This window comes from Palaemon carinicauda, chromosome 23, assembly GCF_036898095.1.
Source record: "Palaemon carinicauda isolate YSFRI2023 chromosome 23, ASM3689809v2, whole genome shotgun sequence".
NCBI lineage: Eukaryota > Metazoa > Arthropoda > Malacostraca > Decapoda > Palaemonidae > Palaemon > Palaemon carinicauda.
This window is the reverse complement of record NC_090747.1, coordinates 64,591,609-64,606,608: the sequence shown is the minus strand read 5'-3', so window position 1 is coordinate 64,606,608 and position 15,000 is coordinate 64,591,609. Positions and strand designations below refer to the sequence as shown.

The window sequence follows — 15,000 nt, the reverse complement described above, 5'->3', positions numbered from 1 at the left end:
AATTGTAAAGTAATCTCAGTGTTGTCAGATGTATGAGGACAAAGGAGAATCTGTAAAGAATAGGCCAGATTATTCGGTGTATGTGTAGGTAAAGGGAAAATGAACCATAACCACGAGAAGGATCCAATGTAGTATTGTCTGGGCACTAAAAGTCTTGTGGCTAGTTTCCAGCTTCAAAGAAACTATGGTCTATTCCCTATAAAGAGCAAAAGGGTTTGTTGAGCGTCGGTACATATACTAATGGCTTTGCCTGTTTAATACAACCACCCGTCATAAGGAGATGGGGGAATGATGCTTCTATACTGCAATACTGTACAGTATAGAACAGCTGCCGACTGAGTGAAGTTTATCTGGATTCGAATTGAGTCCACCTGGTATGGCTCCAGATACTGTACCCCAACAGAGGGGAAGACTGAAAGGAAAGGATAAAGCTAGTCATTCTATACTTTCATCCCAGACTCGCACATAACCTTTGCCTTCGATCAAATGCTAATAATCCTGTCCTGTGAGGAGTCTAAGTAGCTATACTACCAGCTGTACAGCTACTACATGCCCTAGACAGAGAGTGGGCAGTTAATGTTATCTGTTGTTTCCACACCCTTGCCTGCAGTATCTGTGCCACAGATTATTTTTAAAAGCCAAGGTTGTGCTAACCACCTTAACATCATGTGTTCAAACTCGAGCTCTTCTTGGGAACGAAGGCGAGTGTAGCAAAAGAGATTGCCTAATGAACTCTCTTAGCCAGAAAGAAATCGTATTCCTGGTCACCTTTTTCTTCACCCTTCCTGTACTAACAAAAGGTGTTGCAGGCGTGGTCAAACTGCATGCGTGTGTTTAAGGTAGCGCCTCACAGGACACACAGCAACTGATCAGGATCGTTAGTTACCTCTAAACGGGTCGCAATTACAAATGATGAAAACCTGGAATCATGAACTGACTGAGTATGGGTTTTCGCAACAAACTCAGGGACGAAGGACTGGGAGACGTTACAGGAGAGACCATGCAGCTTGCTAACTGGTTTAGCCGAGGCTAAAGCGTCCAAATAAGACCGTCTCAAGGGAGAGGTCCCTGTCTAAGGCCAATCTCAATGGTTCATAAGGTAGCCACTTCAGGGAACATAGTACAGTACTTTGGTAACATTCCAGGGTGGTGGTCTCACCTCAAATAGAGACAAATCTGTTCAAAACTTTTGTGTGAACACAGAAAGATTCATTAAATAGGAAACATTAACTTCTTTCAGCCTAAAGACATGGTTCAAGGCTGAGCGATAGCCTATCACCTATAATATTGAGCAGTTTTTCCTAACAGAGGTAAAGTTAAAACTCGACTATTAGTGGATTAGTGAATCCAAGAGTAGAAACACCCTTTCCACAACACCAATGACAGAAAATGGCCTACTGTACTTGTCTTGACAGGTGCAGGTTGAAGACCCTCGGAAGTACCCAGACATCTCTTCCACAACCTTGCGCAAAAAGACTTTCTCTGAGAGATGTTGGATAACCCACATGAGTGAAGCTAAAGCAATTCCACTGTGCTGTGGAATATCTGGTCGAGTGGTTGGCACAACAGGTCAGGAAGAGGAGGCAATTTCTTTGGAGTCTCTACCAGCAGAAATAGAAAGTTCAAGTACCAGGACGTTCAAGGGACATAAGATGACTTAGTAGTCTCTGTCACAGATGTGGTGGCAGGTGGGGCTGTTGAAGGAAGGGCATTTCAACTTCCCTGTCCTGAAATGGGAAGGTCTTTCTGACGACCATGTCAATGTCCATTCCAAGGTATATAAGTACATGTATCTGCATTGGCACTAACACAGACTTCTTCCGATTCACCACGGCCCCTGGATTATGACATAAAGCAAGAAGCCTGTCTCGTTGAAAGACAGGGACTTCCTCCAAGTCTGCCAATATCAGCCAAGAGACGAAACCCATGCTGACACTAGTGTGAAGACTCTGGTTAACACTTGTCGTGCCGCCAAAAGCCGGAAGCAAAGCACCTTTTACTCATACACCTTGCTGGCTACAACAAAGTGTAGGTTCTTCCTGGAACCGGATGTATTGGGACCTGGAAGTAATTCTCCTTTGGGTTGATCGTCATCATGAAGTCCAGAGGCCTGATTACTTGCCTGACCATGGTTGCGGTCTCTATCTTGAATGTTGTCTGAAGCACAGACTCATTCAAGGCTGACAGGTCTATGACAGGTCTCCAGCCTACAGAAGCTTTTTCAACAAGAAAGAGTTGACTAAAGAAGCCTGGGGAGGTTTCATCGATCTCTTGGAGAGCACCCTTTTCTAGCACATCCTGGACTTCTGGTGATGGGACGATGACATCGCTGGTTGTGGCAAGAGGGAAGGGCAAATGCAGATGTATGTGCGGAGGGGGGGTTATCCGGACTGAAGGACATCTACCATCCAACTTTCCACTCTGTGGCACCACCACCTTCTCCATTTGGTTTGCAAGCATTGCCCATAGGTAGCATCGTAGGAAGATTGCCCGCCCAATCGGGATTGCCATCCTTGTCCTATCCCCCTTTTCCTGACTCTCTCTTGTCCTTGCTGAGCTGAAGAGAGTTGGTTTGTTCCCTGCTTCAGGTTGAAATGAGTCACTTTTTCTTTTTTCAAAGGTGGCTCATAATCAGCGCCCCAGCCGCTCTCCACCCAAGCTATGACCAGTAGTGTCAGGCATTGGCTGCTGATTACCCTGACGGTATAACTATAGGCTCTCGCAAAACCCCCATCCTTAGCTCACAATGATAGTGAGGTTGCAGACACTAAAAGGAACTATCGAGTTTTAGTGGAGCTTGATCTCCTGTCCAGCAGAACACCAGGCAGGGATGTTTTCAATAGGCCACCATAACCCTACGTGGTGTGCGCTTAAATGAGGCCCATCTAAGTGAAGCGTGTATGGATGGGGCACGTCTTAATGATGCGTGTGGTCGAGTCCATGAGTGAGGTTGAGGCTCGCTGGGGTGAGGCACGCATGGGTGAGGTGCGCTTGTGTAAGATCTTGGTCCTCAAAAGTGAAATGTTCTCGCAAAGGTTGCCTAGCAACCTTGCGAGCACAATCCGAGAAGCTAGTGTGCAGTGGAGGAGTCCTCCTCCTTCTATACGGGCGAAGGTTAGCCTGATGTATTGTAGTAAGCACTCGTCCAACCTTGCTTGGCCTAGCAAGAAGGCAATCTTGAGGTGCCTAGTGGTCCTCTGGTCAGTCCTTCAACAAAGGGCACTTCCTAAGGGAAGAGCGCCTGGGAGACGCATCTCCCACAATGGTCTCTGAGAGAGAAGAGCCAATGACTTCTCTTCCAGGAGCTGCACTCTGTTCCTGTGGGCTAAAGGAGGTATCTCCAGCAGACTCTTCTTAGAAGGAGGACCTTGAAATCCCAAGGAGGGCCACACAAATACAAACTGACCCTCGGAAGAGACCAACGGAGAAGGGACTGACGGAAGCGTACCTGGGGTAAGGGAAAGAAGTCGGGATTACTTCAACCACAAGTATGACCCTAATATTGAATGATCCCTCTTAAGACTTTTTTTCCTCCTGACATACATCTCCAACTGGGAGGGTGACCACTCTTGTCGCATAACATATGAACTCTCGACACTCATCACAGGGGGAGGCCTGACTGCAGGATTGTCCTCTGCAAACAGGGCACAAAAAGTGAAGATCCCTTTCCCACAAGCTCAGAAAGGTGCCACACTTTTTCTACTGACACCCCCAGACACTTTCGCATATCAGTCACTAAAGTCACAAACACGCTTAAAAAGAAAAAGAAAATTCTATTAGAAAAGTCGGTATTATTACAGTTTCAACCATTATGGGAAATCTATTATATTAATATTTTTCCCAAGTAAAGCAAGTCTTTTGTAGTATTTCTATATAATATTATCTGTCGCAAATGCCTAGTTCTTTATATATCGACGATCAAACTCACGCTACTCATGTCTTCCTCCCAGATTTTTTCTAAGTCTGGTGTTATTGTTGACTGTGTCTTATTTTTGCTCAAATGAGCCCTGTAACCACTATAATCCGCAGACAAACTAGTCCACTATGAAGTCTTGCACGTTTGGCCAATCACAGCGCCTATCCACTAGGACGTCTTACAGGTTTGGCCAATCACAGCGACGGTGACAGCGCGACAATACATTATCTTACCAAGGCATTTCATTTCGTTCATGGACATGGAGGCCATAGCAAGCACGTCATCTCATGTTGCACAAGAAGTTGAAATTCCATCTTTTTGTCCTGACTGTCTCCTAACTTACAATGAATTTGTTGTAACTTATTCGGGGAATATTGAAAAACTAGTGGATTCGTGCCAGAGACACAATTTAATTTTACAAAATAAAAATTGTCCTGCATGTCAAGGAACCTTCACAACGGCTTCACGTTTTCCTCAAAGCAGCAGCACATCTGATAAGGTAAGCTTCATTAATTTACAGAGTATATTATAATGGTGATAGTATAACGATGTATACAGCAGTACCATCACTTTGGATTTGGTTTGATGGATGTGTTAAGTAGTGGCCGTAAGGGGGGGCGGGGGTCGCAGGGGCTAGGCCTAGGTAGGGGTACAGGGCCCTAGGTTAGGTGGTTGTATTAAGTTCGGTAGTGCCCCGAAAATCACTCTGGCCTTAAAGGGGGGTCGCAAGCCCCCCCCCCCCCCCGGTAGGCCTAGGTAGGGGTACAGGGCCCCTAGGCTAGGTTAGGTGGGTTTATTAGGTTCGGTAGTGCCCTGAAAATCACTGTGGCCTTAAGGGGGGGGGTGTCACAGGGGGGGCAGAGCCTCCCCCCCATAGGGCTAGGTAGGGGGATAGGGGGAGGGGTGGTGGAAGGATAAGTATTCATTTATTGCAAATATCATTTGACGCCCCCCCCCCACCCAAAACCCCGGTTCCCACCTGGTGTTCCCCATAATTGTTGGGATGAAGTAGGGTCTTTCTGCATTACAACATATGAAACAAAAACAATAAAAACACGGTTACAAACACTGATTTTTCAGGAAAAACTTGTTGTTTTAACTCCAATTACATAGTAAATCTCTAAATCGGATGGTTTGTGGTCAAAATAAACGTTAAATCCGTTGGAACTACACTATTTCTGATGCAACAAATATATTTTTATTCCAGTTTCCCCATAATGGTTGAAACTGTAAATTTACCGAAAAGTCAGCCAAATATCCAGCTAGTGAAAACATCCTCCCTTACTGATGGCTGTTATCATAGTAACCACTCAGTGAGCAAGCACATGGGGGGAGGGGAGTTTCCCGCTCCCAGCCGTTAACCACCGGTCAACCACCTACACCTCGTTATAAAATTTTAACGGGCGTATTTCAGCTTTGCTAATATCTTCTTTTATGTAAAGGATGAAGGTTTATATTTCTACCAAACAAAGATAACTATAAAGTGTACTACTATATACATACATTTTTAATTTAAGAATTTTCTACAATAACATTACAAATCTAGAAGTACAGGTCATTTGTATTTTTCCTAATGATACAAACCTGTAGATATTTATAGAGGATATTACATTCGCTGAGGGTGAAAGACGAGCCATTAGACTTTTAGCGAGGGTTAACCACCCACCCGCTAATTAGCTGGGGGTGGAGAGGTAGTAAGCTACTCCTCTCACTCACACACCTGGACTGTGAACCCCTGTTTGCTTGGAGGTAGGACCAAGGGGGACTGGTGTTGGCAGGCCCCTTTGTATAAATAGCTAAAGGTTTGTATCATAAGGAAAAATATAAATTACTTGCAAATATGTCATTTGTTCCATTACTAATACAAATCAATGCTATTTATAGGGGGTGACTTACCCTTTAGGAGGGTGAAAGTCCGTGCCAACTAGCCTTTTGGCTTTGACTTGGGGTTTTCCCCTTTATGTGTTTTGCACATAATTGGTAGAAACCCTACATCTCGCTAAAACCATTCTATGCATGGTTTGCGGCCTTCGTAAGCTGTGAGCTCATGATACTAGCACTGTTACTGTTGCAGGTAAAAGTTCTCCGAGTCATCAAACTCTTCCAAGGGTACCATGGATGTAATTAGTATATCTATACCAGTTTACACAAGGGAAATGGATTTACCTGCAGACAGGGTGCTGTTATTCCACAGGGTGGTTAACCCTCGCTAAAATCTAATAGCTCGTCTTTCAGCTTCGCCGAAAGTAATATCCCTATAAATAGCAGTGGTTTTATTTAGTAATGGAACAACCATAGCTTAACTATAAAACATTGAGATTTTGAGGTTAAAGCTGTTGCCACATTTTCTTATGACAATTCATTGTTATCTAAGGAAAATGGTGATAATCTGATGGATACGGCAACATTTTAATTCTTAAGTTGCATTACCATAGACTGACTGACTTCATGGGAAATGTGGCAGCGCTGCCAATCGTACGAAGTCTCAGCTCTTTGTTGTTAGACAATCATACAGCAAGTCCCAAGTCCCCTACGGACAGACTTTCAAAAATAAAAACCAGTGTATTTTGATTAAATGCAGAACAGAATAAAAGTTAGGTAACTTCCTTTAGAAGTATAGTAGGTATTTTGTTACCTGTGGGAAGTCTTGACATGTATATATGATAGCTGACTGGGGTTTGCAAGGTTAGCTAACTGAAGACAAAGGATAGTAGGAGGAGGTGGGGTTTATGAGTGGACACCTAAGCACACTACGTTGCACCTAAGGACTTTTCAACCGACACATACTCGTGGAACACATGGTAACATTTTCACATAAATACAATAATCTTGATGAAGAACATAAGTGTCACTGGTATATTGATAATTAATTTAAACAATTCTGAAGATGGTGTTTGGCATAAATCCATACTTATCAAGTTATAAAGAAATTTTGAATAACATAATTCTACAAATGAAAAACAATATTTCAAGAGGGAAACAAGAACAGCGATACAAGTTAACCTGTGGTTCCTATCTCTGATAGGCCACTTGGAAGGAGAATGGGAGTGGAGACCAGTTACAAAACTACAGAAAATAGGAAATTGAACTGACGTCATTGAATTGGGAATTTTTAATAATATTAAGTATCTAGGATATTACTGGTCTCCAACAATAAGTTATGGGGCTCAAAATAAAAATGGATAAATATATATATTGGATTACATTGGTTCCAATCTCATAACTAATATTATAGAGCAATAAATTAAAACAGAACGCATTTTGTTCTGATGCATTCAAAGACGTAAACACCACAAAAAAGAAACTAACCTGTCCTCCATGGCCATCGAACACTCCGAAGAATGACATTTTCTTATCGCCGACATCAACATCTTGTATGACGCGATAGCGGTCTTCCATATTACCGCGTCTCCCCTGCATCCCGTATATTCCAGCGATGCCCTCGTGGAAATCCCAAGATACGTTATCATTTCCGAGCGTGGTCACCAAATTCAAATCGCCCAGACTCTTGAACCCTCCACTTCCCACGTTATCTAGCCCCAAGGCATAGTGGGCTTTGACCATGAAACGACGCACGATGTTACTGCTACTCTGTAGAACCACACTTGCGACCAGTATCAGGAACATGAAGAACATGAAAGGCCAAGGCTGCAGTAACTTCGTCTTGAACGTCTCGCCTGGTCCCGGAATAATCATCTCTGCCAGTCCCGCTGTCGTCACCCCTAAATAACGCCAGATGATGTGAGCGTGGGCTGTGAACAATTCATAAATAATCTCGTCTTCCATATCATCATCCATACTTATAATGTTTAGAAGTTTTCAAATAGCCTTGGACAATATAACCTTGGTATTCCCGTCGTAGCCGAAGATACCGTAGCGAGCAACGTAGCCTGGAAAGATTTTAGGAGAGGCCTACTTGACGGAATTTCACCAGCAGGTCGAAGGCTATGCTTTAATAAGATATAGGGTTCCACAGGTAAATATATATGACATCATATTACAAATGGAATTGTGAAGTTGTATGTGAACGCAGCCTTGGCTAACTAGCCTCTTATCAAATACGTTTGCAAAATCACAGCCATCGCCTAATGACTAAGCTTGCGGAAATCACCTGGATAAAATGTAAGGTTGTTAAATATTATCGCAATGGCAAAGTCAATAATCGAAAGGGTCTAGATTAGTGTCCAGTCCAAACAAGCCATGATTCAACCATACATGATTCACTGCAAACAATCCCTTATATTTCTTTCATTTCCGCACTGACTACTCCATTTCCTGTCAAATTTCACGCGCAGGGAGGTTTCGTGACGCCTCCAGGGGACAAACTAATCTTAAAATAGCTTTGAGTCTCGGTTTTATCTGCCAAAAACCCCCCTCTCTCTCTCTCTCTCTTTCCCCGATCCTCACACTATTTCACTGTTAAAATATTCATAACACATCACTGTTTCACTATTATTTGGTCCCTTGGTTCATTACCATCACGGAAATATAACAATTATGCTTAAAAGATGGAATTTTATGATTTATTACACTTGGGAAAGTATATTTTATCCTAATATTAGACTTATAGGTCTGTGACCTACTACAGGAGATGTACAAATGTTGTCTTCGGCAATACTTATTGTGGAACCTCTCTGATATTAATAATTATGTTCGAACAATAAGATGCAAAATAAAAGTTAATTAAGTTCATATTATAAATTAAATAAGACATTATAAATGGAGTAAAGTTCAAATAACTCAACAATGGGAAGTGAATTGGCAACATAGTATGTTTTACTATAAAATTATTATCAACAAGATGTTCAAGCTCGGTGACGTTATTTGTTTACTACGTCGGAAGAAAAACAAAATAGTAGGAACTATTTTATTCAGTGAAAGTAATATTGAGAATAATAAAGAAATTATATATATGAAATATGGAGAAATATTCGAAGTACAAAAACAAATAAAATAAAAACACAAAATAACACTATACAATTATTAGAGGCGCTGTTACATAGGCTATGACTCAACCCCAAACCTGTTTGGAAATACTACTTTGACAATGCCATAAAATTAATGAATGGGATAATTGTAAACATTAAAATTTTCATTGATAATGTTGTTTAAGGTACAGGTAAAAAAAAGTTTAATTACAGTACCATGTATGACCTTAAAAGTTTTGCACCTATCTATTGTGAAATAGATTGCCCGCAAACTTATTTTGCGGTGTGAGCAGTTAGGAACCAAGAACTAAAAGGAATTGTCATATATTATAATTATTACTTGCTAAGTTACAACCCTAGTTGGAAAAGCAGGAGGCTATAAGCCCATGGCCTCCAACAGGGAAAATAGCCCAGTGAGGAAAGGAAACAAGGTGAAATAAAATATTTTAAGAACAGTAATTACATTAATATTTCCTATACAAACAATAAAACCTTTAACAAAACAAGAGGAAAAGAAATTAGATAGAATAGTGTGCCTAGGTGTACCCTCAAGTAAGAGAACTCTAACCCAAGGCAGTGGAAGACCATGGTACAGAGGCTATGGCACCACCCAAGACTAGAGAATAATGGTTGTATTTTGGAGTGTCCTTCTCCTAGAAGAGCTGCTTACCATAGATAAAGAGTCTCTTCTGCCCTGACCAATAGGGAAGTGGCCAATGGACAATTACAGTGCAGTAGTTAACCTCTCGAGTGAAGAAAATGTTTTTGGTAATGTCAGTGTTGTCAGGTGTATAAGGACAGAGGAGAATCTGCAAAGAATAGGCCAGACTATTTGGTGTATATGTAGGCAAAAGGAAAAGAACCGTAACCAGAGAGAAGGATCCAATATAATACTGTCTGGCCAGTCAAAGGACCCCATAACTCTCTAGTGGTAGTATCTCAATGGGTGGCTGGTGCCCTTGCCATCCTACTACCAACAAAATTTAAGTTTTCTCAATACACATGAAAAAAAATGTAGGGGAAAATAGACGAGAAGTGAAAATGGAAAATGTAGAGTTTGGAATAATTATAGACTATGGAATAATTGAAAGGGAGGATGAGGAAGGTGTTGAAATCATCCACATAGATTAAGAAAAAGTAGTGAGACTCTTCAGAATAACAGATAGGATTACATATACAGATCACGATGGTTATGAGAGTTGGAATGGACTGGCAAACGAGGAATAATCAGAAGAGAAGATATAAAGAAGAAACTGAAGCTACAGAACTATTGAAAATCATGAAAGGTAAGTATAAAATAGAGAAAGAAAGGGTTAATAGGACAGGGTCTACAGGGAGAAAAAAATAGGAAAGTCAATAAGATTTTAATAGAAATAAAAAAGAATAAGAACATTAATGTAGATGAAAAGAGAAATAAAGATCAGATTGAAGGAAAATAATTTAGTAAACAGACTCTACGGAGTTCAAGAAACTCTTATAGATAAATTTATAATAAAAGAAAATGTGAAGAACGTAGTGCAGACAGCAGAAGAATTTAATAGAAAAAGTGGTATCGATTGAACAGCATTTTTTTTTCAGCAAAAAAAAAGATGATAGATGGACATAAGACATGTTCTATGACTGCCATCAGAAATAAAGATGGAGTAACAATTGAAAATGTTGAGGATATCAAAAATAATTTGAGGTTTATTATACAAATCTATTCAAGATGGAAAAGAGTAATACAGAAGTGGAGAAGTAAGCCGACAAAATTAATGAATTGGCTTTCAGATGGGTAATGGCAAAAAGTCAATTAGAAAAAAGTACAGCAGTAAAGACAACTCATCAAGAGGTAGATACTGTCATACTTTCACTGAAAAATAAGAATACAAGAGACAGACAAGAAATGAGCAATATAATGTTGAAAAACATGGGCCATGACGTGAAGAATAGCATAGAAGAAATTAAAAATGAAATGGAAGAGAAAATAGAAATACCTGATGAATGGGATGAACTAGAAATATTATCAGTCGACAAGTCTAAAGGTAGCAGATTAGATGTAGACAATAGAATGGGCTTTTTGTTACGAACATGGTCAGTAAGATGTTTGAGAAAGTAAGGTTAATGAAAATTAATGATGAAATTAATGACAAGGTTAGCAGATTCCAGTGTGGTAGGATAGAGGGTAGGTGAGCAGAAGATCACCTTATCACACTGAATGCTGTTATAGATTATAATCATTATTTAGGAACGAAAGACTGTATCAAAGAATTGAGTAAGATGGTAGGGAAAGGTGGTGCTAGGGTCATATATAGATTACACGTGATAGGTGAAGTGATAATTAAGAGTCTTGTCGGATATATACAAGAAATTAATATAGAAGAAAATGTAAAAACGGAGCAAGGCCAAAATTATGTTCAATTGTCACGGACAAAGTTAATTCTACAAGTGAGAAGACAATATCCCTACTTAGAAACATTAGAATAGAAGCCCTGATTTATGTAGATGATATAGGTAGTAGGTTAGCCAAGGCACCAACCAGCCGTTGAAATACTACCGAAAGAGAGTCATGGGGTCCTTTGACAGCCCAGGCAGTAATTCATTGGATCCTTCTCTTCTCTCTGGTTATGGTTCAATTTCCTTTTACCTACACGTACACCGAATAGTCTGGACTATTCTTTACAAATTCTCCTTTGTCCTCATACACCTGACGACACTCAGATTACTGAACAATTCTTCTTCACCCAAGGGGTTACTGCAGTGTAATTGTTCAGTGGCCACTTTCCTCTTGGTAAAGGTAGAAGAGACTCTGTAGCTATGGTAAGCAGCTCTTCTAGGAGAAGGACACTCCAAAATCATACCATTGTTCTCTAGTCTTTGGTAGATCCATAGTCTCTGTATCATGGTCTTCCACTGACTTGGGTTAGAGTTCTCTTGCCATAGAATAAGTTTAGGAGTAACTTAACCTTTGGAGCAACCTTGCATATATTGCAATGAACGAAGAAAAAGAAAAATAAGAAAAACTAAATGATAAAAGGAGTCAGTGGTGAGGGGCATTAGGGTGTAGCAATAAAGTCTATTCGTATTATGACGATCAGTAACACTGCAAGGAAACTGTTATACTGCTTTATACTATATTGTTATTATTATTATTATTATTATTATTATTATTATTATTATTATTATTATTATTATTATTATTATTATTATTATTATTATTATTATTATCATTATTATTATTATTACTTGCTAAGCTACAACCCTAGTTGGAAAAGCAAGATGCTATAAGCACAAGGGCTCCATCTGGGAAAAATAGCCAAGTGAGAAAAGAAATAAGTAAATAAACTACAAGAGAAGTTTAAGAACAATAACATTAAAATAAATCTTTCATATATAAACTATAAAAACTTCAAAATAACAAAAGGAAGAGAAACAAGACAGAATAGTGTGTCCGAGTGTACCCTCAAGCAAGAGATCTCTAACCCAAGACAGTGGAAGACCATGGTACAGAGGCTATAGGTCGAGTTACTCGCCAGATCTCTCACTAGTATCTGATATAGCTTCTCCAGTCTATTAATATTCCATTTTTTACTTTTTTAGTAAGAAAATGGATGAGTTTAGTTTTATGTGCACTGAAAGGTTTAAAAAGTTTAAAGGTCACTCATGAATGGCAAAGGCAAGGGACAGTGACATTGCCCTAGCAAACAGGACAATGCCCTAGAGACTGACCATATATATTATATGGCAGCGCCCAAGGCCCCTCTCCATCCAAGCGAGGACCAGGGAGGTCCAAGCAATGGCTGCTGATGACTCAGCAGATAGACCTACAGGCTCCCCAAACCCCCACCCCCAAACCTTACCTCACAAGGATGATAGGGTTGCAGACGCTAAAGGCACTAACGAATCTGAGAGGGACTCGAACCCCCTTCTGGCAAAAACCAGGCAGAGACGGTACCAATCAGGCCACATCAACCCTTGATGTGAAGAGTTTACTTATCTTGGTTCAAGCTATTAAATCGAATCAGTAGAACTTCAAATGTTCAAAGTTGCAGCAAATGTTTTATGTTGAACAGGCGGACATAAGTCTTTTTTATAGTTTATATATAACATATCTGTTTTGACCTCGTTACTGTTTTTAGAATGATTTATTGTTAATTTTTTTCTCATCATTTATTTATTTCCATATTTCCTTTCCTCACTGGGCTATTTTTCCATGTAGGAGCCCTTGGGATTATAGCATCTTGCTTTTCCAACCGGGGTTATGGCTTCGCTAGTAATAATAATAATAATAATAATAATAATAATAATAATAATAATAATAATAATTATTATTATTATTATTATTATTATTATTATTATTATTATCATTATTATTTTTATTATTATTACTATTATTATTATCATTATTATTACTATTATTATTGATATTATTATCATTGCTATCATTATTATTATTATTATTACTATTATTATTATTATTATTGGATAAAACCCATATTTCTTATAGCTGTCGTTATTTCATCTAGTCATATGCAAACATTCTATTTATATTAGAGTCCCCTAAATTATTCTTAAACTTTCTATGTTAGATGCTATATCGTTTTCTATGGATAATATTACAGGAGAAACTTTAAATAATCAGGATTAGACTGCTCCCACCGGGAAATATTAAAACACTATGGTCTTCTGCAAGGTGAAGAAACCCATATAAAATCAGATAAAATTATTTAAATGATTATATGAAAACAATTGCATCGATTCCAGGTTCCTCGCTGCTCTCCCCATAAAAAAATAATTGTGGGCAGACTACATTCGCTGTTCCAGGTTCCTCGTTGCTCTCTCCATATCACTGATTGTGGGCAGACTACTAGAAGAAGCGTAATAGGTGCCAAACGCTGTAATCTGCTTCAGAAAATTCATTATCATTAGTTACCTCGTACACAGACAGCTTCACAGCTTGAATAATTTTACTTCTAACTTCCAGGCCATGTCTAATTTACCAGGAAACAGCTTTAGTTGGTGTTTCTAACTTCCCCAATTCTATGCCACTCCTTCTATACCTCACTACACAACACACAAAGTATATCATGAAACCTCAGGTTCAGGTTTAGATTCAGGCTTGAGGCATACACAGCCTTTGCAACGAAGCCTCTATATTTAGCAATTTGAGTTTATATCTATATTTCTTTTTTATCGTTTTGTCTTTTTCTCCACATCAGGTATAAGAAAAAACTTTCTCATTTGCTATATTTATTTCACTACTTAAACTGGTCCTATTATGTTACTGAAGTCTTCTTTATAAGGTTGACAAAGGTCAATTAACTCATTTTTCTTTTCTATATTGCTGGGGAAAAACAAGAAAAAGAAAAATAGGAGCTAAAAGCTCTTCCTCATTTAAAGAAAACTTATAGTTTACACTTCCCACTTTATGTCTATCTGTAATGATTAGTTTTAAGGTATTTTTTCTTGCTTTAAAGTCGTGGCCCAGACTTTCATTCCAGGCAAGCTTCTTGTGTCTAGAGAGATTAACTCCACACGAAAATCTTTTAAGACTCTACTTCAGATTTGTCATTACTAAAGCCACTTCTCTCCTAGACTCTATTTCGGATCCGTGCTAGTAACCCTAATGAGATGATGGACAGGAATTTTACTTTGAAGACAATTTCGCCGAAGAGGAGGGGTGGGAGCAGTGATGTATTGTATGCAAGTTAAAATGAGGTTCTTAACTTTCGAAGCACAAGAATAAAACGTACACTAACTACTACCACTTACCTGTGTTAGTTATAGTTTGACTTACTCGCTTTGATATCTCTGACATAATAAAAATTTCAGTGTCCGGGAACTATCACGAGCAAAATAATTTCTTTTACAGTTGTTTAGCACACAATAATTCAAATGAAAGGATCACGTTAAGATACGAGATGGTATGACATAATATAATTGCTTCATTGTACAAAATTACAGCAGTTAAACGAACATCTTAACATGAACAAACAGAATCAAACACAATCAGGAGAAAATCAAAGAAATGTGAAATACTCATCAAAATAAAAGGGGTTAATCAATGATATTAAAACTCTAAGACTCGAGAACTGTTGCAATGCAACATAACTAAAATAAGGTCAGACGTACTCCTGTGACCTGAGATTTGAACAGTCTCTAAAAATATATATACCC

At 39.1% G+C, this 15,000-nt stretch overlaps 1 protein-coding gene across 1 annotated transcript in view; it reads right to left on the bottom strand.

Moving 5' to 3' along the window:
* LOC137617140 (protein phosphatase 1L) overlaps window positions 1-8,515 on the bottom strand; it is a 133,982-nt gene extending 125,467 nt beyond the window's left edge. The window contains exon 1 of the mRNA XM_068346995.1: window positions 7,226-8,515. Coding sequence (XP_068203096.1) covers window positions 7,226-7,714 — 489 coding nt within the window. The 5' untranslated portion in view covers window positions 7,715-8,515. The remainder of the gene's footprint in view (window positions 1-7,225) is intronic.
* Between the last annotated feature and the right edge of the window lie 6,485 nt (window positions 8,516-15,000).